At 56.9% G+C, this 25,482-nt stretch overlaps 1 protein-coding gene across 2 annotated transcripts; it reads right to left on the reverse strand.

Annotated features, from left to right (window-relative positions):
• Positions 1–6,589: 6,589 nt before the first annotated feature.
• Positions 6,590–24,988, reverse strand: BTBD2 (BTB domain containing 2). 2 transcript variants are annotated; one of them, XM_053911484.1, is made up of 9 exons: positions 24,655–24,988; positions 15,342–15,461; positions 13,400–13,556; positions 12,286–12,391; positions 11,787–11,984; positions 9,357–9,549; positions 8,999–9,086; positions 8,482–8,628; positions 6,590–7,672 (listed from the first exon to the last, which is right to left on the reverse strand). In XM_053911484.1, exons 2-9 carry the CDS (start codon positions 15,422–15,424, stop codon positions 7,511–7,513), a joined length of 1,134 nt encoding a protein of 377 aa, XP_053767459.1. In that variant the 5' UTR covers positions 15,425–15,461; positions 24,655–24,988; the 3' UTR covers positions 6,590–7,510. The 2 variants fall into 2 exon arrangements, with proteins under 2 accessions (XP_053767459.1, XP_053767458.1); XM_053911483.1 differs by having other exon boundaries at positions 24,590–24,988.
• Positions 24,989–25,482: the final 494 nt, after the last annotated feature.

Raw genomic sequence — 25,482 nt, forward strand, 5'->3', positions numbered from 1 at the left:
GGATTTATAGGGAATCCAGCACATGGTCCTCCCCCTGTGGATGGGAAACCCACTTCCCCAGGTAAAAACCTCAAAGCCCAGGGCAGCCAAGCTTGCCCCCAACAGCCCTTGAAGATGTGAAAAACATCTGGGATCAGAAATTCATAAAATAAGGACAGAAATGGGTGAGAAACAACAGGAAACGGGGGCTTGAAATCAAGAAGGAAATGTGAGAAAACATTTTAGAAACGAAGAATGACATACAAGGTGCCAAGATGCCGAGACAGGTCTGGGGAAGGGCTTCGGAAACGGGAAGGCAAGGGGCCAGAGAAAGACTGCCCTCAAAGGACGAGGTGTCGGGGGAGGCGGCGATGTCAGGCCGCAGAGGCGGCAGGCTGTGTCCTTTGCGTCCTTGAGGAAAACCACACCTCGTGTTTCAGGCGGTTCAGGCGTGCTCACGGGAAACTCTCCGTATCAGGCAGAGGCGGCGGCCCAGGTCTCGGAGGGGAAGGTGCTCCCGGGAACTCCGGGAAACCATCACACACGTGACAGCCTGCTCAAACGATTGTTTCCAAGGTAGGCCTCGGGCCTGCAGATGAGGAGACGGAACAGTTCACGTGGCAGGAGAATTTGCCATCAGACTTTTCAAAATGGACACATGAAGCACGGTGACTGGATTTTAAAGACTTTCCTGGTGAGACCTGAGTTGTCCGCATTGTTTGCTTCAGAATAAGGTATCTTTTTGTCTGGCTGCATTTAAGAATTTGTTCTTTATATTTTTTATTTGATGATGGTGTGTGGTTTTCTTTGTGTCCTGCTGGACACTTGCTGAGTGAGCTTCTTAGATATTTGGGTTGAAATCTCGTCAATTTTGGAAATTTTCCTTTTATCGTTTCCAGTATTTTTTTTTTTTTTTTGGCCCCTTTTTTCTCTTTTTTTCTCCAGTGCTCCAGTTACCTGTATGTAGCACTATCTTGTATGATCCCGCAGGTCTCTGGGACTCTGTTCTGGTTTATTTTGGGGGGATTATTTTGACAGTCTTTGGGTATACAGAGTCCCCAACTTAACTGCGGTTTGACTTAACCATTTTTCAACTTCACGGTCGTGCAAAAGTGCTAACTCATCCGGGGCTTTGAGTTTTGATCTTTTCATGGCCAGCAATGAGCAGTGTGGTCCGCTCCTGTGATGCCGGGCAGGGTGGCAAGTGCTCTGAATGTGTTTGTGGTGGGCCAGGCTACGCTGGGGTGTTGGGTAGGTTAGGCGTATCGAACGCATTTCCAACTTAATCTTCTCAATTTACGGTGGGTTCATCGGGATGTGGCGCCGTCATTAGGGAGCACCTGTGCTAATGCTCTCCTTTGTGTGTGTTGTCCGCTCTCGATCCAGTAAATTCTTTTCAGGTACTTCTAGTTCTACAGTTTCCATTTATCCCTTTGTGCTCTTTCCTGACCGAAACCCTCCATCTCTCACCCCTCTGCCCCACTTCCCTCTGTACTAACAGAGTTACAGTGACTTCCTTGTCTCCTGTCTGATTCCAGCAGCCAGGCCTCCTGTGTATCCACTTCCGTTGGCGATTTCCCTCTTGTGTATGGGCAGCATTTCCTCCTCCAGTGTTCCATCATCTTTATTGCATTGCAAACATTGTGTGTGAAAGAATGGTAAGCCAGGCCTATTTCTCCCCAGAAAGCATGCACTTCATCCTTCACCAGGCAGCTTGGGTGAGGGGCTGGTCTCTTAAGTTAGCTTCATTCACCCCTAGTTGAGAGAGGTCTTCAAGGTTATGTCTTGACCTGTCTTGTTTCCCCACCAGCCCCACATTCTAGCAGGACTCTGGTTTCTATGCGTGGACAGGCTGCAGATTTCCCTCCGCCTTCCACTCCCACCCCAACCTTACCCCTGCCCCCCGCAAGCACCAAGTACGGTCCCATGGGGGGAAACCTGTCAAGTTTTTCGAGCTCCTCCAGGTTCCCGTCCATTCTGCGGGCCCACACCGGTATCAGCCTCTTCTTAGGTGGCCACTCTCCCAGATAATGTCCTGCCCTCAGCAAGCCCAGTCACCCACTGGGCCCAGCTCGGTGCTGCTGAGGGATGCTTGCCAGCCTCTGCTCACCTGGAAGGGGCTCTTCTCCCTGGAATTCCATCCCTCAAGATTTCCTAGCATCCACATCTTGGATACATTTACCGTTACACAGGACTCTCTAAAAGTTGGGGTTTATGGAGTGATGATCTGCTGTCCGTATACACTGTGGAATGGTCGCCACAGTCCCGGACACTGACACACCCGTCACCCCACCATTACCCTGTGTGTGGACGGTGGGGACGCAAGGTCTGTCCGCTCGGCAGCTGTCCAGTACTCAACATGGTGGGTATCTGTCATTGACTATGGTCACCATGCTGGACAGTAGACCCCCGGACTTACTCTCACAGCTGGAAGTTGTGCCCTTTGACCAGTATCTCCCGCGTTCCTTCACCCCCAGTGACCGCCATTCTGTTCTCTGGTTTTGTAAGTGCAGCTGGAGTTTTAGATTCCACCTGTGAGTGAAGTCCTGAAGGATTTGTCTTTCTGTGTCTGGCTTACCTCGCTTAGCATCATGTCCTTCAGGTTCATCCAGGTTGTTGCAAATAGGATTTCCTCCTTTTTAAAAGACTGAATCATTCTTTATATGTATACACACATGCACACTTATCACTGTACACGTGTGAATGTACAGTACATGCCATCTTTTCTCGATCTCTGTCTCCGTCTGTGACACTTGGGCTGTCTCCATGTCCTTCTTGTTAATATCCTCCAACGAACGTGGGGGTGCAGGGGCTTGAGACCGATTTCATTTCCTTAGGGTATGCTCCCAGAAGTGGCATTGCGGGGTCCTGGTGGTTCTGTTGGACACCTTTTGAGGACCTTCCACGGTTTTCCACAGTGGCTGCACCTATATATGATTTCTGCAATGAATTTGTCCTTTTTCCAGTGTTTCTTTTCAACCAGCTAAAGTTACAGTCTTCCTCAACCGTCCGTTTCTATTCAGCATTCAAACCCTTTTCCTCTCTCTCAATGTCCGCAGGACCTTTTCGTCCCTGACGCTGGTCTTGTGTTGTCTCCCTTAAAAAGAAAGGTGTTGCTATGGTTTCCTCAAAGAACTAACTGATTGTATTTCATTTGTTTTCTGGTTCATTTTTTGTCTTATTTTATTTCTCCTCTTTTGGGGGTTGAATTTGCTGTTTACTTCCTAGTTTCTTGAGATGACAGTTTTGATCACTGATTTTAAAACCTTTCTTCTTCTCCAAGCTAGGATGGACGATAAGCTCCCCCCTCTCCCTTTTAGCAGGGTCCTCAAACCGCGGTGTGGCGTAATGGCGGTATTACTCAGTTCCCAGTGCTTCCTAGTTTCCATATGGTTTATTCTTTACCATATGTTTACGTAAAAGTGTTTCTTGATCCCCAGATATTTGGGAATTTTTGCTTGAGTGATTTCCAGTTTGGCTCCACTGTAGTCAGAGAACACAAATGACGTATGTTTAGAATTGCATTATGTTACGGAACATGGCCTGTTCTGGCTATTGTTTCCTGTGCACTCAAAAGCCATGTGTGTTCTACCATGGTTGGCGTAGTGTTTTCTGTGTGTTGATTAGATCTAAACAAAACGCAAACTCTAGGGGGTAAAGAACTTATTCCCATTTAGGTTTTATGGCTGCAAGCAGTCTCCAAACTGAGAGGTTCATAAATTTGGAGAGTTGCAATGTACAAAGGGATCGGCAGTTTGCATAACAACATTATTAAAATATTTTCTGCCCTGGCCAGTATTGTTTGGTTGGAGCAATGACCTGTAAACCGAAAGGTCACAGGTTCGATTCCCAGTCAGGGCATAAACCTAGGGTGCAGGGGTCATATAAGAGGCAACCGATAAATGTTTCTCTCTTCCATCAATGTTTCTCTCCCTCTCTCCCTCTCTTCCCTTTTCTCTAAAATCAAAAGCATGTTCTTGGGTGACAATTTTTTCCCCAATTTGGGTGTGCTTCATTGTTAAATTTGGTGCCAACAGAATTTAAGAAAATCAAAAAATACACAAAATAAATAAACCTCAAATAGTGTTTTTACTACGCCCACTTCCAAAAATTACAAAGCATCTCTAACATGCTTTGTAAAACAGGGGGACACTCAAAATGTAACTAATAATATTACACAAGATCATTCATTCTCCTTGAATAACTTAGTCTGTTCCAAAGTATTTCTGCCCAAAATGAGTAGGTACGACAGGATGAACTCCAGTAGTTAAAACTGATTTCTCGAACCCCTGAATGCCCCCGAATGGCTGACTTGGCACCTTGGCACCGTGAGGAGTGGAGCGCAGACTGAGTGGGGCGGCAGCGCCGTGCTGGGTCCATGTTTTGTAAGAACCTGCTCAGCTTCAATTGCAGTATTTCTGGTGCCACTTCTCCCGATGCTGACCCCACAGTTTCCCTTCTCAAATTTCACGACCTCCTATTCATACCCTGTTGGTCACCATGCAATCTTTTTTAAGGTTTTATTTTAGACAGAGAGGAAGGGAGGGAGAAAGAGAGATACATTAAATGTGTGGTTGCCTCTCAAGTGCCCCCTACTAGGGGCCTGGCCTGCAACCTAGGCAAGTGCCCTGACCGGGAATTGAACCTGTGACTCCCTGGTTCGCAGGCTGGCACTCGATCCACGGAGCCACACCAGCCAGGGCACCACTGTTCTTTATATGGCAGCTGATTCAGTCTCACTTCCACAACAAGTCCGATCAAACAATCCCCAGAAAACACAAAGGTCCTTTTACTGGCTGTCTTGCCCCAGACGATAGTTTGCAGCTCCTGGATCTGCCCATTCATGGGTGGCAGCTTAAGCTGAGCCCCAGTCTGCCAGGAGAGTTGGCTGTCCCTAGGGAGGGAGTCACGGGCCTATGCGTCATAGTTGCCACTGCTGCCCTCAGGGTTGAGGCTGGCGAGGGCGCCCCCCACAGGTACACCAGAGGGTGTGACTGGTGAGGAGAGACTACTTGGCGCTGTTACTCCCCTCCCCTGCCGCGCATCTGGGACGAGGTCACGGGGTCACGCAGCTCGCAGCTTGGCGTGGGGCTCAGGGTGGAGGCAGAGTTTACTTGTGGTGACAGAGCATGGTGTGGAGTCCAGACACTGTTACCTGCGTGGTCGTACACCCGACCATGGGCTGGTCCCACGGCTGTCAACCAGTGTGACGTGTTCATTGACTACGGGGCGTTCTTAGCATCATCTCTTCACGTGCAGCCAGCGTGGCGTTCTCCCACCCCTCCGGGACTGCGCTGACAGGCGCCATTCTCCGTGTCCCCCGTGTCCCGTGCGTCGCTCTTGTTTTTCTTCCTTTTTTTGTGCTCCACCTCGGCTCTCTCATTGCCATTCTCCTGCCTCGCTAATCCTGTCTTCTGGTGCTCCTAGCCCCTGAGCTCTCCGTCACAGATTGTGCATTTTTCAGTTTCAGACGGTCAAACAGATACTCTTTTTTTAAGTAAAAATAAGGACTTATTTTTCTCATCCATGGGCCTGCAGAGCAGCTGGGGCGTTTGTTTCAGGCTGCTGGTTGGTTAGGTTTGGCTCCAGGTTGGGTGCGGGTCTGCCCCACGTGCCTTCGTAGCCTTCCCAAACAAAGCAGCTGCCGCAGCCTCCCCAAACAGATGCTCTGACTGTTGAAATTCTCCATCATTGCCTCTGTTTTGTTCTTCATTTCCTTCACTGTCTTGAATGTATAAATTCTCTGATAACTCCAATTTCTAAAATATGAGTCAGTATTGTTTCTGTTTTGTATTTTTTCTCTCACTTTATAGTTCTCAGTATGCTCAGGGTTTTTTTCCAAGAGGGGAAGGGAGGGAGAAAGAGGGAGAGAAACATTGATCTGTTGCCTCTCACATGCCCCCAGCTGGGGACCTGGCCTGCAACCCTTACCGGATTCCCTGTGCCCTGACCGGGAATCGATCTGGTGACCTTTCGATTCACAGGCCCAGCGCTCAGTCCACTGAGCCACACCAGCCAGGGCTGCTCTGTCATTTTTAAATGGATGTTGAACATTGCCATGACAGCTAGCAGTGACAGAGAAGGGCTGAGCAGGTCAGGTTACCCGCCCCTGCACAGGTGCGGGTTTGGCACAAAACTCAGTACTTCTGGGCACCTGCCACACACCAGGTGCAGCCCCAGGTCCAGAGGGCAGAGACCCTAAGACCCCTGCACAGCTCATTGTAGCAGGGTCCCTGCTGACATCAGGAAAAGTGCCGGGAAGTTCCAGGGCGGCTCACCCCATGGTGTGGCCTCCCCTGCTGGTGGCTATGGCCGTGTTGCCCACCCACCTCAGAGTCACCCACTGCAATACAGCAGGGGCAGGGTGAGGCCCCAGAACTTTCGTGCACAGGACAGAGGTCACAGGGAGGGTCTCAACCCACCCCAGGGCCCCCCATGTACTGTGGATGCCTCCAGGGTAGGAATCTTTTGGAGGCAGTGACTCCAGACGTAGGCAGGGGTCCTGGGTCCCCCTCTTATGTGGGAGGGGACAGCCACAGGGAGGACAGTGCCGGGGCTCAGAGTTGCCAGGGTCCTTCCAGCTCTGACAGGAAGAAACACACAGGTCAGGGCAGGTGTTTCTTTTCTTTTATTTAGAAAAATCATCTGGGGGTGTGACATGAAGAGGGCACACCTTTCATGGCTTCGGGGAGAACACAGTTTCCAGAAGGACTCGCTGGGGCAGGAACACGCTGAGGAAGGACTCGCTGGGGAGGGCCTGGGATTCAGGGGAGGGCTGCGCCCTCCAGCACCTGTGGGCAGAGCGCTCCCTCGGGGGCTGGGTGCGGCAGGGACACAGTATGTACAGGGGGGCGGGCAGGCAGTGCCCTCGGGACCCCATGGCCAATGAGCACATGACTACTGTGGCTGGCCCACGGCATCGCCCCTCCCAGGCAGACAGGCTGAGACCTGTGCCCTCAGCTGCAGGACCGGGAGGGGCCTGTTCAGAGAGGCCAGGGCGGGGGCGGGACTGGCAGGAAAGCCAGCCTTGCAGGGCCTTGAGGGGGCAAGCCCCCCATGGTTCCTATCCCCTGGGGCTCAGGCCTGCATCCTGGGGGCTGAGGTCACAGTGGCCTGAGCGTCCCCAGTGAACAGACCGGAAGACCCCCAATTAAATGCACTAGAGGCACCCCCCCACGCCGGCTCCTACCAGATAAATGGAAATCTGAGATGCATTGCCGCGTGCAGTCACACCGACAGGATGACGGCCTACATGGTCCTCCAGCCTGGCAGCTGCTCAGGCAGCCCAGACTGGCGGGGCCGGGGGGCAGGATGCCCACACCCAAGGGCCCGCCCCCAGTCCTGAGGGATTGTCTCACAGCCCTGCCTGCCCGGACTCCTCCCGGCTCCTCTCAACAGGCAGCCGTGCTCACCACCACAGAGACGGCCAGAAACATGGCCAGGGGCAGACACGGCGTGGGGAGCCCGCTGGGGCTGGCATGGGACGTGGGGCGGTCCACTCGTCTCCGGTGGCTTTGGGCTGCCCAGGCGCCTAGGTGTAGAAGATCACCTCGGGGATCTGGCCATCCTCCACGGACGTGCCATTGTTGTTCCCGGCCGCGTAGCAAAAGGTGAAGCACGTCTTGGCCCCTGTTGTGGGCGACTCATGGGTCACCTTGCGCAGGCCTTTGGTGCCGTAGTGGGAGTCCGGGCCCTGTGGGGTTGGGGTCACAGTGCGGTCAGGACCACCCCAAGACTGGGGCACCCACTGGGCAGAGGGCGACGGAGCCCCACATAGAGGCGTGTGTGCTGTGGGACCTCAGAGTGGCAGACCCCGCAACCCACAACAGACAGCCACCCCTCTGAGCCCCACACTATCTAGCCGGGTGGCTAGAGGGCGGGTCAGGGTTCAAGTCAGGGGCCTGGAGAGAAATCAGGGATCAGGGTTGAGGTCAAGGCCCTGGATAAGGTTTAGGTTTTGAGGCTAGGGTCAGCGTGGAAGGTCATGGCAGAATCCAGCATAGGGTTTAGGGGTCACAATGAAGGTCAACGTGAGGGCAGGGTTGTGGTCCTATGTCTGGGGATCAGAGAAGGGTTAGATGTTGGGGTCCTTTATAGGGGTCAGATGTCAGGGTCAGGGTCCTGGATAGGATGGAATGGGACAGCAAGATTTCATCATGCTACTCAGCACGACACAGTTTAAAATTGATGAGTTCTGGAATTTTCCATTTAATATTTTGGACAACAGGTAACTGAAACCACGGATAAGGGATAAGGGGAGACTACTGTACTATCGGACCAGAGTCCTATGCCCTTCAAAAAATTAAAGACAAGACAGGTGGAGTCAAAATGAATAGGGCTCAGGGATCAGAGTTGGGGTCGGGCATCAGGTGGGGTCCTGGGTAGAGCTCAAGGACTGGAGTCGGGGTTCCATGTAGTGTTTGGGGATCGGGGTTTACTGCAGAGCCAGGGTCGGGGTCAGGGTCAGGGCTGCATGCGGGGCAGGGTTAGGGTCAGGCACACCTTGAGCGTGGCGCAGGCCGTGTAGTTGACATTGGGCAGCACCTCCACAGGCTCCTTGAACATGACTCGGAAAGTGCTGGCGGAGCCGTCGCAGCTGAAGCCCGTGTCGTTCTGGCCCAGCACTGTGTTACTGTCTGTGTGGATGATCTGCGAGGGCAGGGGCCAGGCAACGCTCACCTGGGGCCTCGGGCCCCTGCTCCCACCCCCGGGACCCCACAGAGGCGGGAGGGAGGGCTGAACTTCACCCCAGGCCCCATAGTGTCCGCCTGTGACCCATAACGAGGCCCATGGGAATGGGGGCATAGCCCCTCAGATGCCGGAACATTCCCTCCATTTGGGGTGTGTCATGGCACAGACCTTAACAAGGGAGAGATGGGGGAATGTGGGGGAGGAGCTCTTGAGAAAGGTGGGGCACAGTGGGGGGGGCAGGGCCTGGGTGGGACAGGGGATGGTGTGGGGTTGGGCCAGACCTGGGGATGGGACCTGGATCTGGAGGCGGGGCCAGGGCGGTGGGTACCTGGATGTTCACTTGGTAATCCGTGGGTCCGTGGATGGAGCCGTACAGTCCAAAGCCAACCACGAAGATGCGCTTGTTGACCGAGAACCTAATGGGCAGACATGCGGCTCAACTCAAGACAACCCGCAAGCAGGCAAGAGCACACAGGCACGGAGCCCTCCAGGGGCCCCCCACCTCCGGAGCTGGGCTCTGGAGGCCTCCCATGAGGTGGGGCTGACTCCCCGGCACGAAGCCCCTTCCCAGGGCCCCCAGCAGCTGTGCTCGTTGCCTGTGCCTCACTCCTGGCAACCCTGGTCCCCCATACCCAGCACCCTTACCAGACTCTCATCCCCAGTGCCCAGCCCAGCTCCGTGCCCACCTGATGCGGTCACTGGTGCCGCTGTAGCCCCAGCGGCTTTCCACCTGCTGGAAGCGGTTGATGCTGCACTCCTTCCCGCGGAGGCAGCAGCGAGGCCGGTCGATGAAGTCCACGCGGGGCTTGGGGTTGACGGTGAAGTGCAGGAAGAGGCTGACCACCTCGCGGTCCACAAGGATGCCTGACTGTGCGGGCCCTGCAGGAGTGGTGGGTCAGGCTGGGGTGGGGTGTAGCCGGAGGCTGGGGAAGGGCAGGGTGGGGAAGGCTGGGGTGACCCCCCAGGGCACAGAAGACACCAGAATGCACGGACATCTCAAGTCCACAGCATCTCTCAAGTGACATTGAATTTTCTGCAAAACATGAGGGGTCTAGGCAGCCCCAAGATGGGACAGTTCTGCCCCGGCACTTGGGGCGGGGTCTGACACAGACATGGGGCTGATGCTCTGACTAGCTGGCTCATTGGCCAAAATGCCTCCTCGTGGTCCCAGGTCTGCCTGCCTGCACCAGGCTCATCCCTCAGAGCATGTGGCACCCTGCCTGTCCACACTCATAGCCATTAGTGGCTGAGGGGTGACTCCCAGCTATAAGTAGTAGCCTGGGGGGTCCTGGCCAGGCAGCACTGGAATACACGGGGAGACGACGGGACCTACCTAGGACAGGCCAGGAGCCAGGGCAGGAGAACCCAGACAGTGACAGTGGAGGCCACACGCAAAAACGGACAGGCGGGGGGGCCTTACATGTGCCCTTCCCACCGCTGCTCTGCCTCCAGAACAGAAGGCAGGACACAGGCCTCCCCAGCTGTACAAGCATCACTCATCTACCAACTCAGAGCCCAGGTCTGCAGAAGGTCGGCCACAGCCTGGCTTAGAGCTCCTGCAGCCCAACACACCAGCAGAGGTCTTCACGACCCGGGACACGACACGGCACATCGATGGGCTCAGTGAATAAGGAAGACGGAAAACTAAACAGGAAGTCGACCACCGTTTTTTAATCTCTGCGTAGAAAGTGTCGAAAGAAAAACACATCCGTCCTCAACTGTGAAGCATGGAGCTACAAAGATTCAAACTTCTACTTTTTGGTATTTTCCAGTGGAACATAAGCCAGGGGATTCTCTAAAACACACAGGGACAAAGAGACGAAGCCCCGTGGGGCCCACTGCAGAGAGACAGGGACAAGAGGCCCAACTCAAACACCAAGGACACAGAGTCCTTCCCAGTGCGTTTAAGCTGGGGGGCCCTAAGTCCCGAGGGGGTCTGTCACCCAGGTAGGCTGGGGGACCTTGAGGAGAGTTGTTTTGGGGGTGAAAGCCAGTATGGAGAGGGAACACCCAGCAAGCCTCCTGTAGGTGTCTCAGCACCGGACAGTCCAATGCTGTACCCAGGGCTCTCCCTCAGGGGACACCAGGCAAGGTATGAAGACATCTGTGGTTGTAATGACTGGGGGTGCTCCTGGCTTCAAGTGGGGGGGCCAGGGATGCTGCTCTGTACCCCACAGTGCCCAGGACAGCGTCACAGAGAGTAACCCAGCCCTAGTGTCCCCAGAATGCAGAGACATTCTCTGGGGCGTCACCCCAGGACTGATGTAACGCTGTGGACCACCAGATAAAACGCAAGACAGCCAGTAAATCTTACTTCCGGATCAAAGACGACGCACCTGGAGGACATGCACATCCCAGCCAAGGCATCATGGGAGATACGCTCGATTATGTTTGCTGCTGTTAAATCAGGTGACCCTAAACCTGGGCAGGCCCAGGGGCAGCGTGGGCCTGGGAGAGACAGGGTGGCTGATATGCACTGACCACAGAGCTGCATCGCAGACCCCATACGGCACCTTCCAGGCCTGTGTGGCTCCAGCACCGGGGCAGCACCAGCCACAAGACTGACACAAGGGGGAGGCCCAGCCCCGGGGGGACAGGGTTCCAGGTTGACTGCCCGATGGGCCCCCAGATGTGGGCATCCTCACAGAGTGGGTGGCTGGGTCAGGGCTACCCCCACATCGGCCCAGACCCAGGCCCTGCCGCGGGGTCGCCACGACCCTGGCCATTTCCCACCCCTTCCCAGGTTTGTCAAGGACAGTGAAGCCGGAGCCCAGCCCACTGGCTTTGAGTCCGAGATGGGGACCCCCAGTGACTGGTACACTCATACATATGTGTGTGGACACGGGAGACACAGAGGGAAGGAGACACCAGGATGCGGGCCGGCTACACGGCATCTGGGGGTTGTTCTGTGTTTACACGTTTGTGCACAGTCCCGGCTTCCCACCGATGGGAAGAGTGTCGCCAGCACAGAGGGGCACACTTGTGTCCCCAGCTGGGCTCTTGGGCCGACACAAGGCTGGTGCCGGACCTGGCAGGACACTGAACTGAGTCACGAACAGGTCCCCAGGGGCCACGCCCTCCCAAGCAGCATCCTGCCCCGGTCCCCCGCAAGTCACCTGCAGCAAACTCCTCAATGGTCATCAGCGGGAAGCGGATGAGAGCCAGGGCCTTGCCCAGGACCTTCCGCTTGTTCTCGGGTGTCACCTGCAGCTGCTGGCGCTGACACTCAGCCTCAGACCAGCGGACGACAGCACTGAACAGGCGCACCTCGCGGATGCCCAGCGTGTCCCGCTCCAGGACAGCCACCAGCGTGTCTGTGGGGGACAGGGGGGCCATGTCAACGTGGATGCCGTGGCCTCAGCCAGGGACTGTCAGCACACCATGCACAGCCTCTGCCTCTGCTGGTGAATAAGGCTTCACCAGCTTATGGCCATGCCCACCCACCATCCAGTCACGGATGGCAGCAGGGGGCGTGGGCCAGGCAGAAGCCCTCTGGCTGGTGAGGCCGAAAACAAGCACCACCTGGGCCTCTGCGGGAGGAGCGTGCCCACCCTACCTCAAGATGGTAGAGTCCGGGACACTAGGGGACCTCCCCAGGTGCCCCACAGGCCTCACCCAGGTCGATATCCGTGAAGCCCTCCGCGGTGATGGCGTCGGCTGTGTTTTTGTCAATGTTCTCCAGGCATAGGCTGGCAAGCTGTGGTTCGTCAAAGAGTCGGGCCTGTGAGTGACAGCGTGTCAACATCCAGCCCTGAGACTGGACCCAAGATGGATTTTGTGGTTTAAAACTTGTCACGAATGTCAAGTCTTGGGCTTGGGTGCTCACACAGTGCCAGCCCGAGGGGTCAGATTTTCTCCAAGTTCACAGATTTGCAGTAACCATGGCCTGGGGTGAGGGGGGCAGGGGTGGCGAATGAAGAACCCTACTCTGGGCCACCACCTCCAAAGCTGGGCCCCAGCCGTTCGTGGCTGGAGGCAGGGGCGGCACACAGGGCTGACCCTGGGCAGTGGGTTCCATCACTCCTTGGGTCAGGCAGGAGCCCCTGGGGAGAGGGCCGTGAGTGACTGCAGGACACAAAAGCACTGTGCCTGACCCCCGAGACTGCTCCGCCAGGAACGGGCACCCAGGGCAGGGGCCAGGCCGGAAGAAGATTCTGACACCGTGTGTGGAGGAAGCTGGGCTGCAGCGAGACCCGAACTCCTCGGCCTCGTTCTCCGCCTGGAGCCTGGCGAGCACACCTCACACTGCCCCTATCTCAGCAGATGGCCTGGAGTGGCCCCGAAACAGTTCTGGCTCTGGCCCTTCAGAGTGACTCAGAAAGTGGCCAGTCAGCACCCAGGGCCCAGGTGCTAGCGAGGGGTCTGCAAATCTAATTTGGCTATGACAGACTAGGGAGGGCAACCCCCAACACCTGCCTGTGCCCAGGCCTCCTGGTCCCCTATGGCCCCGCCACAACTGGATGACCACTCAGAGCCCGAAAGGGACCTTCTCACAGCAATGTGAGCGCCTCCCCGCCCCCCCCACCTCAGCCCCTGAATAAAGGGCAAAGACAGCGGGAAAGCTGCAGGCAAATGGACGTGGGAGCCCTGCCTGCCAGAAGCTGCCAAGGCCACCTAGAAAATGAAGGGGACCCGCCCAAGGGCGGGGGGCCAGGGGCACTCTGCAGGGTGTCAAAAGCTGAGAAATCCCCACCCACCCACCCCCGGGGCCCCATCCGGGCTCCCGCACCTGGGTGAGCAGCATGAAGGCGTTGTCCGCCCGCAGGTTCTTCTTCAGGAACTCCACGCAGTGGGCCTCCAGCGCGGGCACCGCGTACTTCTTGGCGGTGTACAGTGTGGTCATGACCGTCTCAGGCCCGATCTGAACTTCGTCTGAGTAGAGAAACCTTGGGCGGGACAGGGGTGTCTATGAGGCAGGACCCTAGGGACCCTGGTGCTGTCAGACCCCCGGCAAGACCCCACACCAACCTCCGCTCCACTGGCCCAGCCCCGAGGGACCTGCCAGAACCATCTGTTGCCCTCTGACCTGCAGACGTGACCCAGCAAAGGCCATTACCATGAAAACCAGTAAGCAGCTACACATTCATGCCCCGGCACGGGGAACACATCTGTACTGTAGGCCCGCTCCTTGCCCAAGCAGGGACACCAGGGCTGAGGGCTACCACGAGTTTGCTGGAGACACGGGGACATTTCTACACCTCCTGACCTGCACGGCAGGCCTGATGGCAAAGCTGAATGGGCAAGTCACAGATGCTCGTGGACACCGTGACCAAGCGCCTGACTCTAAATGTGGGTCGGAAGTTGGGGTCGACAATGGTGAGGCCCCAGAGAAATCACAGTCCTGCGCACGGAGGTGGACGCACAGCACGGAGCCCAGCACAGCCCAGCAGCTGGCGTCCACGGGGTCTGCGGCACCCAGGACAGCCCCCCACAGAATGGCGCCACCCCGATGTCAGCAGTGCAGAGGAAACCCTGAATGGGGGCAGGCCCAAGTGCAAGCAGAGGGCAAGTGAGCCACTCCCACAGCGACGGTGAGAGGCTCCGCCCCCTCAGGAGGGCAACTGAGTGGCACTTATGAAAGCCCTGAGAAAACGGAGTCAGATGGAGGGACAGAGACAGTTCGCCCCCAGTCCGGGTCTGGAACTGCAGCCTGGTACCTATTTTGGGGGGGTTTGGGGGATATCTCTTTTATTTTTAAAAAGTGAAGTCTACATAACATAAACTTTACCATCTTAAGCGTTTTTAAGTGCACAGCTCAGTGGCATTAAGCACATTCACATTTTGTAAAAACTGATTTGAGAGAGAAAGGGGGGAGGGGGAGAGAGAAACAGAGAGAGAGGGGAGGGCCGATTTGCTGTCCCTCTGGTTTATGCGCTCCATGGTTGCCCCTCGTGTGCGCCCTGACCAGGGACCGAACTGGCACACTCGTCCCCACCGTCCGTCTCCAGAACTGTCACATCTCCCCAAACTGACACTCTGTCCCCATCGAACACTGACATCCCTCCCCCAACCCCTGGCTCCCACCAACCACTTCCTGTCTCTGTGGATCTGACTCCGCCAGGGCCCTCGTGTGAGTGGGATCACACAGTGTCTGTCCTTCTGTGTCTGGCTTATTTCACTCAGCAATGTCCTCAAGGTTCAGTCACATAGCAGGTGTCAGAATGTCCGTCCTTTTTAAGGCTGAACAATATCCCAGTGTGTGGATGGGGCTCAGAAACGGCACTCAGGAGAGAGGCCAGTCACGAAAGGCCACGGAGCGTGATTGCGTTGGAGTGAAACGGACGGAACAGGCACACCAGAGACGGGTTTTCGGTTGCCTGCTGCTGCAGAGGGGCTGGGGAGTAACTGCTGATGGGGATGGGGCTTCTTTCTGGAGTGAGAGAATGTTCTGGAAGCAGATACAGGAGGTGGCTGAGCACATCTGTAATTTACTTGAAAAAACCATGGAGTTGCACACCTTACGTGAATGAACCCCTGTATGTGGTAAGTGGATTCAACGTCAGTTTTAAAGATACAAAAATTAAAACAGGGCGAGCGTCTCCAGAGCCGCCTCTCACTGTGGAGGAGGTGATGTCACCAGGGTCTTTATTTTCTCCCTGAGCCCTGTCTGTTTTCTGACATTTCAAGCTATCAGGCTGTCCCCCCAGTCGGGAGGCCCCGGAAAGCCTTACTTGAGCAGCGCCAGGAAGGCCGCCGGCTCCACATCGGGCAGCTCGATCTCGGTGGACGTGGTGGCCATGCCCCCGTTGAACATGGCATCAAAGACGGCGCTGCCCACGGCTAGCACGAACCTGGAGTGAAGAGCAGACCTGGTTACCCTCCATGTGGCCCCGCCTAGCCCCGTCACCCAAGCCTGGGACTGTGGGAAGGAGGGGTGGGGACGTGTGAAGCAAGTGTCCCTACCAGAGACTTTCCCACTGGAGACCCCGGGAGGTGCTACAGCAGTGACTCCTCTGCCAGCTGCCCCCCACTAACAGATGCCATGCCCAGAGCATCCTGGTGGCTGAGGCTCCCAGAAGGGAGGCATCGCAGAGCAAGAAGGCCATTCGATGGACCGATAGCAACACGACGCCAGAACTGAAGTCATGTCCCCCATGGCAGACGGCTTAATGCTCTCTGCCAGCTTCCTCCTTCCATCCATCCATTCATTCGGCCACCACTCGCTCAGGCATGCACGCTCTCACTCACTCACTCACTCTACACACACCTCCCCTGCGCTCGGGCTTCGGGCACTGGGGCCCCTGCTTTCTTGGAAGGAGGCAGACACAGGTCAAGGGCACAGACAGCCTGACAATGGGGCAGAAAGGAGGCAAACGCAGGGCCATGAGGGGAGCGAGGGTCAGGACAAGCCTGGCAGGGAATCTGTGCTGGGCTGAGTGTGCAGGGCAGGGCACAGAGGTCAAGGGAATGAATGGCAGGGGCACCGGGAGGCAGTAGCTGTGGGGAGTCCTGTAAATTCTGCCAGAAGTGACTCACCCACTCCAGTCTACCCGCCTGTGTTTTCTTCAGCTCAAGGGGCAGGAAGACCCAGTGGGTGGAGACAAGCTGAGAAGAGCACCCAGCCTTCCCTCCAGCCAGCTGAGAACCCATGGGAGCCAGAGGGCAGGGGCTGTGGAAGGACTCCATGGTGACCACACTGAGGACAGTGCCACCAGCTCTGTGCTGTCCATCCTCGGTCCCCAGGACCCAGCCCACAACAGCCTCTCCCCAGGGAAGCGGATACAGCTCAGGAGCCGCAGCCCTGCCGCCTGCTCACTGCAGAGCGCCTGCGCCCACGTCCGCAAGGCTCTTGTATCACATCCTGCCCGGAGTCTCCGAGCAGCCGCCCCACTGGAAAGTCTGCAAAGTCGGCAGCCAGCAGCCGACGTGCTCTGCTCGGGCCCGGGGCACCCTTCGCATAGCGCCCTGCCAAACCGTACCTGAGACTAAACTGGGCCGGGACCCTGGACCAAAGGCCTCTTTCCCTGTTTGCCCCTGTGTGAGTAACAAAGATGGGACAGACCGACCTCACGGGCCTCCCGGCACGAGGCCCTGAGGACGCACATCACCACCTGACACCCAAAGGCACACAGGAGATGACACAGAAAGATGGAACAGATGTGCCCAGCACACCAAAACAGTAAGAGGGTGGAGGGGCTGCCACAACATCGGACAAAACAGACGCGAGGATGAGGAACAGTCCAGGAGAAAGGGCGCAGCCCACCAGGGGCAGGTAACAACTGCACACGTGCACACCCAGCAACAGTGCCCCCAAAACACGCGGGCAGGACAGCGTCCATGGGAAGGGGGTGATCAACACCACGGTTGGAGGCTGGCACGCCCGCTCTCGATGACGGACGGAGCAGCGGAAAGGCAGCAAGGGCGCCGAAGCCCTGAACCGCGGCACCCACCAACTGCACTGAAGGGCCTTCACGGAACCTCGACCCGGGAACAGAAGAGTCAGGTTCTCTTAGGCACACGCGGGACACTGTGCACGACAGGCCACACGTGAGGCCACACACACACACTTACGAGCACTGCGACCAGGCAAAGCACATTCTCCAGACGCAGAGGGACGGAATCATACTCGAGTCAAATGCTCGGAAATGGGATGACGCACTTCCAAGGAACCCAGGGGTCACAGAAGGATGACAAGGGACACTGGAAAATGAAGACACAGCATGTCCAAAGGTAAGGGACGCAGTTCCAGGGCTCAGGGGTCAAATATCACGTCTTTACTAAAGAAAGACCTCAACAAGGTAAGCTTCCACCTCGAGAATCTAGAAAATGAGGAGCAAATCAAATCCAAAGAAAGAAGCACCTAATAAAAGTGGGAGCAGGCATTAAGAAAATTAGGAATGGGAAAGTAGAGAAAACCAACAAAATCAAAATTGTCGTTCTTTGAAAAGAAATCAATCGCTAAAACTTTGGCCAGACCGACCGAGAAAGCAAAGTGTGGCACAGTCACCCGGGCCAGGAAGGAGGGGGCCATCGCTGCAGACACAAGAGACGGAGCAAGCGCTGTAAACCAACGCCACGGCAACCAGCTAAGACAACTTAGACCAAACGGACTATTTCCTGGGAAGACACGAACTGCCAAAGCGCCTCATGCAGAAAGAGAAAATCTCCCATCAAAGAGAAGCCCAGCCTAGGCGGCCGCACAGACTATCTAGCAAGGACTTTGGAGGAAATGCCACCGCCCCACACACGCTGCTCTGGAAACTAGATGGGGGAACATCTCAGCTCATCCATGAGGCCCAGGGCCCCTCAGGACTGCAGGCACTGGGAGGTGGTATGGCTACTTGGGAAGGCGGTTTCTTACAATGCCAAGGCAAAAGCTGGCCCGCGATGCACGCTTCCCACCCCTGAGTATCTGCCCGAGAGAAAAGGAACCGTATCTGCACACAGATCTGCACATGCGTGTTCACGGCAGCGCTGTTCCTAACAGCGACACAGTGGGAAGGGCTCGCACACCCATCGCTGGTGAGTGGACAAACCACGGTCCGTCCACACGATGGCATTCGGCAGTGAAGAGCAATTCCACCTCAGCACGCAACAGCATCGCTGAATCTCAAAAACACTACCCTAAAACGGCAAAAGCAGAGAAACGGAAAGCAGAGAGATCGGCGGTTGTCTGGGGCTCGGGTTGGGAGCAGGGAACTTTGGGGGTGATGGATGCTCCAAAATTGGGCTGTGACAGTTGACAACCAGGCAAACTTTCTATACAGTCATCGGATCAAACAAGCCCAAATCCAGCAAAGCATTTGATAACACCCCACACCCACACTTCCTGAAAACTGAGTGAACAAGGAACACAAAGAAGGTTCCGTGCCTTGTTAATGAAAATTCGTGGGAAACCCATCTCGAGGCTCACAAGTAACTCTGAATGTCTCTGAGGCTGCCAGCTGTCCCCCCTGTGATGGAGCAACACCCTGGGGGTCAGAAATGCAGGAAGAACCAAAAAATGTAAGAGGCGGAACTATGAGAGAGAAATGATTTGCCCATAAAAATGATTCTCTAATTTAAAATTCTAAGCTTCCACTGCCAACATGGTCGCTACTGGCCACACAGAGCCATTTAAGTCTAAACTGAAATGAAAGTAACTAGAAGGGTCGAGTCCTCGGTCACGACAGCCACATTTCAAGTGCTCAGGAGCCACACGTGGCTCGTGGAGAGCACAGGTCTGGAATACTCCCATTGGCACTGGAAGTCCCCTGCGCAGGGCGAGGCCAGCGTCCCCTGAACGGCTATAAACACTAGGAGGGTTCAGAAATAAATTCAAGTCACATAAAAATAAATATGCCCCAGAATCTATAGCTTCTCAGCAATAATCAGCTAGAAAAAACATAATGGAGAAAAGATTATTCCCAACAGAAAGAATAACAAAACACCTAGGCAAAAACTCAGCAATAAACATGCAAGAGCCACACAACGCCAGAAACTACAAAACTTTCATCAGGGCACCAAGAAAATGCCCGGCATACATGGAGAAACACCACGCTGCCAGGCATACTCCTGATATTTTTTAAAGATTTTTATTTTTTAGACAGAGGGGAAAGGGAGAGAAAACATGATGTGGAAGAGAACCAGCGAGTGGTTGCCTCTCTCACACCCCCAACTGGGACCTGGCCCACAACCCAGGCATGTGCCCTTACGGGGAATTGAACCAGCAACCCTTCAGTCCACAGGCCAGTGCTCAATCCACTGAGTCACGCCAGCCAAGGCAATACTCCATAGTTTAACTGTTAGTTCTCCCAGCATCTCTGGGAGGGCCAATTCCCCACTAAACTGCGTTAGTCCTTGACCAATTGATTCATAAGATCATTAAGGAACAACTAGACCAGGGGCCAGCAAACTCGGCCCCCGGGCCCAATCCGGCCCGCCACTTGTTCTTGTAAATGGTTTCATTGGAAAACAGCCATCCTCATTCACATATGTGCTCCTGTTCTTGTGCTGCGAAGGCAGAATTAAGCAGTTGGCTGGAGACCCTGTGGCCCACCACAAACATTTCCTATCTGGCTCTTCACACACGCTCGCTGCTGCTGTGCTCGAGGGTGCACTCCGCAGGGAGACACTTTTCTGTCAGCGCCCTGTCTCCACGGTTGTTGGCTGGAGGGACGGACAGATGGGTGGTCGATTCTCCAAGAGTCCATGGTCAGGCCAGCTGCAAAGGTCTCGACACAAAATAAAATTGGGGAGAACTTCCTCAGCAATTCTCAAAACACAGCGTAGAGCCACTGTCATCAAAAAAGGTGTCACACTCTGACCATAGCTCAGTGGGTTGCATGTCATTCCACAGAGCGAAAGGTCACCAGTTCGATTCCTGATCGGGGCACTTGCCTAGGTTGTGAGTTCGGTCCCCAGTAGGAGGCATGTGTGAGGCAACTGATCACGTCTCTCTTCCTCCCTCCCTCCCCCTCTGTCCATAAATAAATAAAATCTTTCAAAATTAAATTAAAAATTAGGTTAAACAGATAAAGCCTATGTGTTAAAAAAGAAGTGTCGCTGAACTAACACAAACACAGATCACAAAGGAGACCCCAGACACAAACTGTTCCACACCCTAGACTCCTCGGTGTGGCTGCATTTTCCATGAGGGCGAAGGAGGACAGCTCAGATTAATTCTGTGCAAGTGCCAGATTAGTGTGTCCACAAACACGCTACCCACCCTGGAGACATTGACCGCCTCCTCAGAGCAAGCCCTGGACTGTACACATTTGATCTAGCAGGTAGGGCCGACGTGTATTTATTGAGCACCTGCTGTATGCCAAGCATTCTCCTGGGCACTGGGGATGCAGGACAGAAGGAGACAGGCAAAGCCTTGCTCACAGCCAGCCAAGCACAACACAGTACAGACCTCGGGCTTTGGAAAGTTAGAAGAAAAAAGCTATGAGAAAGGAACACGGCATGGGGTGATGGGGCAGAGGCTGCAAAGCTGAGCAGAGCAGGAGACGGGACGTGCTCTTACCCAGGGCTAGCCCCTTCCGCTGTCACAAACGCCAACCTCTGTCCTGGGGTCCTAGACCCCACTTCACCTTGCACCCAAAGAGCAGGGGCCACTCTGAGTCTCAGCCATGGCCACCCTAAACTGGGCCTTGGGAGCCGGTGGGTCCAGACCACACCTTAAAATGAGCATAAGCCCCTCCCTCTCTGCTTTTTAAAGTCCATCTCAGGCCTTGTTCCCACGTCACCAGTGCTGGCACTAACGTCCACTTTCTGCCCCACGACCCTATCCCACATCCCACGTGGCATGTAGCTATCCCCTTAGGATGCCTAGGCTGTGACATTTTCTCCACCTTTCCCTGGTATTCTCGCCCCGGGCAGTCTGCAGGAGCGACCGCTGTGTGCTGTGTCCCGCAGGAGATTTCCAGGCCGGGGCTGCTGCGTGCTTTCTCCTGATTAGACTGGAGAGACAGGTTCCCGGGGCTGCAAATCGGAATCCATTCTCTCCCGGTCCTAGGGGCCAGACTCCCAGAATCAAGGTGTCGCAGGGCCCTGCTCCCTCCAAAGGGCCAGGGGGAGGGCCTTGCCCAGCCTCCTGGAGGCTCTGGTGTCTCTGGGCCTGTGGCCACCTCACCCTAGTCTCTCTGCCTGTCATAACATGGCTGGCTGTCCTCTCCTCTGTGAGTCTCCTACAAGGACACAGTCATTGGGTTGGGGGCCCACCCGGGGAATGCGCTCATCTTGGGACCCTCAACTGAGTCACATCTGCCAAGTCCCTTTTCCAAATAAGGTTCCAATCACAAGTTCTGGGGATTAGGATATAAACAAGTCTTCATTTAGAGGGGAGCCTCTATTAAACCCACTACTCCAGCGTTACAGTTTGGGGGCAAAGGCATACCCAGGTGAGGTGCCCTTCTTGTCACATGCTACTGGGGTCCCCAACAGGCACACATCACCCTGAGGCTGACCCTTGACCACCTAGCTAAGAAGGGCTCCACTTTCCACTCAATTCTTCACATCAATTCCCAAATCCAGCCCCTCGGGAGGAGTGGCAGCAAAGTTAGTTGGGCGATGTCCCGCATGACCCACAGAGCTGGACGCTCCAGGCCACCCCTCTGCACCACTCACTCACAGCATGCTCTCCATCAGCACGGCCTCCAGACGGTAACTCTGCGCTGGGCTACGTCCCCGCCTCCATCAAAGCTCGTCAGAGCCCTGGACCCCTGGGCCGCTGTGATAAGCGTCACTCCTCCCGGTGGCCCCAGGATAGAGGCATCTGAGTGGTCAGTCCTAGGTCCCAGGTGGGGAAACTGAGGGGCAGCGAACCCAGGGTCACTCACTGGGCAGTAACCCACCTGACCACCACAGGTAAAGTTTTTATAAATTTGAATAAAATAATCACCCAAAAGCGAAAAACAACTAGAACCTTCTAATGGGGGGGTCCATAGCGTGGGGCATCAATGCCAAGGCAATGGGACAAGAGAAGTGCCATCGGTCTGGCCCAGACACCCTCTAGTACCCAGGGCCAGGGGGTTCTCAGGCCCGGGGGCACCCCCAGCTGCAGAGGCAGCAATCTGTGCCGGTGATGGGCGCCAGGGAAGCCGGGCGGAGGGCCCACCGAGACGTGGGACTTGTGAGGCTGCTGCCACAAGGAAGTGACAGGCCCAGGGGGTGGGCCAGTCTGACGAGGAACACTGGGATGCAAGCATGCGCCCCCACACCCAGAAGAGGCTGCACCCAAGACCCCACTTTCAGGGTGGCTCCTCACTGCCATTCCTAAGCACCCCTCCTGCTCCATCCGCACACCGTCCCCGGGCCGACCCATCCACTCCCATCACCAGGGGCCCTTGCAAACCGCAGACCCCAAAGGCACACTCCTCTGGTCGCAGTGCCTCTGGCCATCTGTGCGGGTGTCTCAGTCCCTCCAACACAGTGAGTGCCTCCATGCCTGTCCTGCCCTGGGGTGCTCACGCCAGGAGTCCAGGAAACCCCGCCAAGGCCCCCAACGCTCCCTCAGCTGCCAGGCCACCCCTCAGCACCTCACAGGAACGCACCTCCCCCAAAGAGACGCCGAGCCTTTGTGTCCCCTGTCTGCTGCCCCCATCAAGCCAGTCGTCTCCCGTGGTGTCTACGGCCCACTCTACCCTTCAAAGCAGATGCGGTCACAGTGGCCCAAGGTGCCTCTTGCTCCCTCTGCTTAGGCTTTGCTTGGTCTCCCACGTGCCCGGCCCCTCTGATTTCCAGGCCTCATCTCCCTGACCCGGAGCCCTGCACGCCCCTTCCTACCCCGCTCAGCACCATTTGCTCAGGGGTGCCCACCCTGGAGCAAGGCAGCCCTGTCATCACCCCTGGGGCCCTGTGTCTCCCTCCTGCTCTCCGAAAGTGTCACTACATGTCACATCTGTCCTTCCTCATTTCCATCTCCCACCAGAGTCCAGGCTCCAGGGCCACCAGCCAGGCCCCTCTTCTGCTTCTCTCCAGGGGTCCCCATGCCCACCTTTCTTGTCTCCATTTTGCCACCAGCCAACGGACCTTCAAGCACAACTTAGTACATGTCCCAAGGTCAGCTGGCACTCAGAGTAGGGGCCCCCCAGCCCCCTCACTCCCCTCAATCAAAACCATGAGGTCTCCTGGGGGGGGGTAGGGCTTCCAGCTGCACGGACCTGCCCTCCCCAGAGGACTCCAGTAGGGTCAGGTGGGCCAGACAGCCTGACTAGACTGAGCAGTATTTAGGAGCAGGAGGGGCATGGGGAAGGCCAGGGGTCCAGGAGGGAATCACAGGTGGCAAACTGACCAGTGCCCCGCACCACTCCAAGCTTAGAGGGGCTGCCCACATGGATAACAGGAGAGAGGGCCGCACACAAACCAGGGAGGAGCCAGGGTAGGTGTCCTGGGGACCTGACCACAGGCCTGGAACATTCCGAGGACAGGAATCCAGGCTGAACTGTACACAAGTAACCAAGAAGCCAGCAAGATTCTCAAAAGCACAGGTTATAGACCGTACTCCAGAGAGGCAGAGGGCCCTCACGGCAGGTTGGGGGACACCGCCAGAGGAGAGGCAAGAAAGCCCCCAATCCCCCTTCCCCAATGGGGCACCCCAGGGAGCCTTCCCCACCAAGGTCTCTGGGGTGTGATGGGGAGCAGGGTCAGAGGGACCAGGGGTGGGCAGGACGGTGTCTGACATTAGCCCACCCAGCCCAGGAGTTTGAGGGCTGCACCCTGGAAACTGGCAAAAGGATGGGGCCTGGACCAAGGCCTTCTTTTTCAGAGAGGAGGCCTGGGGGTTGGGAGGTAAAGGGCTGGGAGGTCCAGGGACTGGGGTCAGGGGGCTGGAAGGGCTCTGGGACTGAGCGTCAGAGCTGGGGGGTGATAAGGGGGCTAGGGGAGGGTCAGGAGGCTGGGGGAGCCAGGGGGCTGGGGGTCACAGGGAGGGGCTACATAGTTCAGGAGTCTGGGGGTCCTGGATTTATGAGGGGGAGTCTGGGGGAGTTCTGGGGGCCACAGCGTGGAGGAGGTCACTGGAGCAGGACAGCAGGGCCCAAGGGCGGGGGAGCTGGTGGGGGTCACAGGGCCTGGAAATCCTGGCCAGGGTGGCAGGGTTGGGGGCAGTTATGGGGCCACAAATTTCTGATGGGGATCCCGGGAACAGGGAAGGGCTAGTATCTGGGGGCTGCGGGTTGGGGGGGAGTGCCTGGCAGGGTCACAAGGCCCAGTGAAGATGGGGTCTGGGGAAGGTGGTTCCAGGCAGAGGAGGTCCTGGAGGGGTCCTGTGGGATAACAGCGATCTGGTGGTGCGGCTTAGCGGCCCCGAGGGGGTCATGGCAGGTCCTGGGGTGGCAGGGTCTGGGGATGGACCGTCCGGGGTCCTGGAGATGGCAATGGAGGGTCCCGGGGTGGCGGGTGCGGGGATGGTGGTGTCCCGGGGATGATGGGTCCCGGGTTCGGGGATGGCGGGTCCCGGGGTCCGGGATCCGGGTCCCGGAGCGGCGCGGCCCACCTGTGCGCGGGGATGCGCTGCGCGCCGAGCCCCTTGCCCACCAGGAAATGCACGTCGCACAGCACCTCGTTGTTGAAGAGGAAGGCGAAGCGCTCCTGCACCGTGGGCTTGGTGGCCTGCCAGTTGTACACGGGCTCGCGCAGCAGCGCCGCCGCCCCCGGCTCCTCGGCCGCCCGCTCCCCGCCCGCCGCCGAGGCCTGCGCGCCCGGCCCGGAGCCCGGAGGGGACGTCCCGGGGGCAGCGGGAGCCGAGGCGGCGGCGGCCGCCGCGTTGCCGGGGGCGGGGGCAGCGTTGGCGCTGGGGCCCGGGCCGCCCCCCGCGCCCGCACCGACACCCGGCGGGCACGACGCGCGGCCGCCGCTCCCACCCGCCGCCATCTTGTCGGTGCGGCGCCGCGGGGCGGGCGGGGCGGGCCTGCCTTGCTGGGGCGGGCGCAGGGAGGGGGAGGGGAGGGGAGGGGCGACGGGAGGGGGGCATGGGAGGGGGCGTGGGGAGGGAGGGGAGGGGGAGAGGGAGGGACAGAAACAGCAGCGGGGCCGGTCCAGAATCGGCATCTCTGACCCCGGGCTCCACATCCCAGACCTCAAACCAGGGACCCCACACGCTACTATCTCCTTCGGACTCGCACCCTGGACTCTACACCTCCCACTTCAGACCCCGGCCCCGGATTTTAGATCGCATCCCTCAGACCCCCGACCCCAGTCTCCAGACCCTGCATCCCGAATCCTGGACATCGGGTCCCGGACTTCGGACCTCGGATCCTAGACTGAACCCCAGTCCCCACACCCCAGATCCTACATCCCAGACCTCAGGCCTCAGCCCACTTGCTCCAGATCCCACACTTGCTCCAGATCTCAAGCATCAGACCCCAAGCCCAGACACTGAACCCAGTC

Source organism: Desmodus rotundus, chromosome 9, assembly GCF_022682495.2.
Source record: "Desmodus rotundus isolate HL8 chromosome 9, HLdesRot8A.1, whole genome shotgun sequence".
Lineage (NCBI taxonomy): Eukaryota > Metazoa > Chordata > Mammalia > Chiroptera > Phyllostomidae > Desmodus > Desmodus rotundus.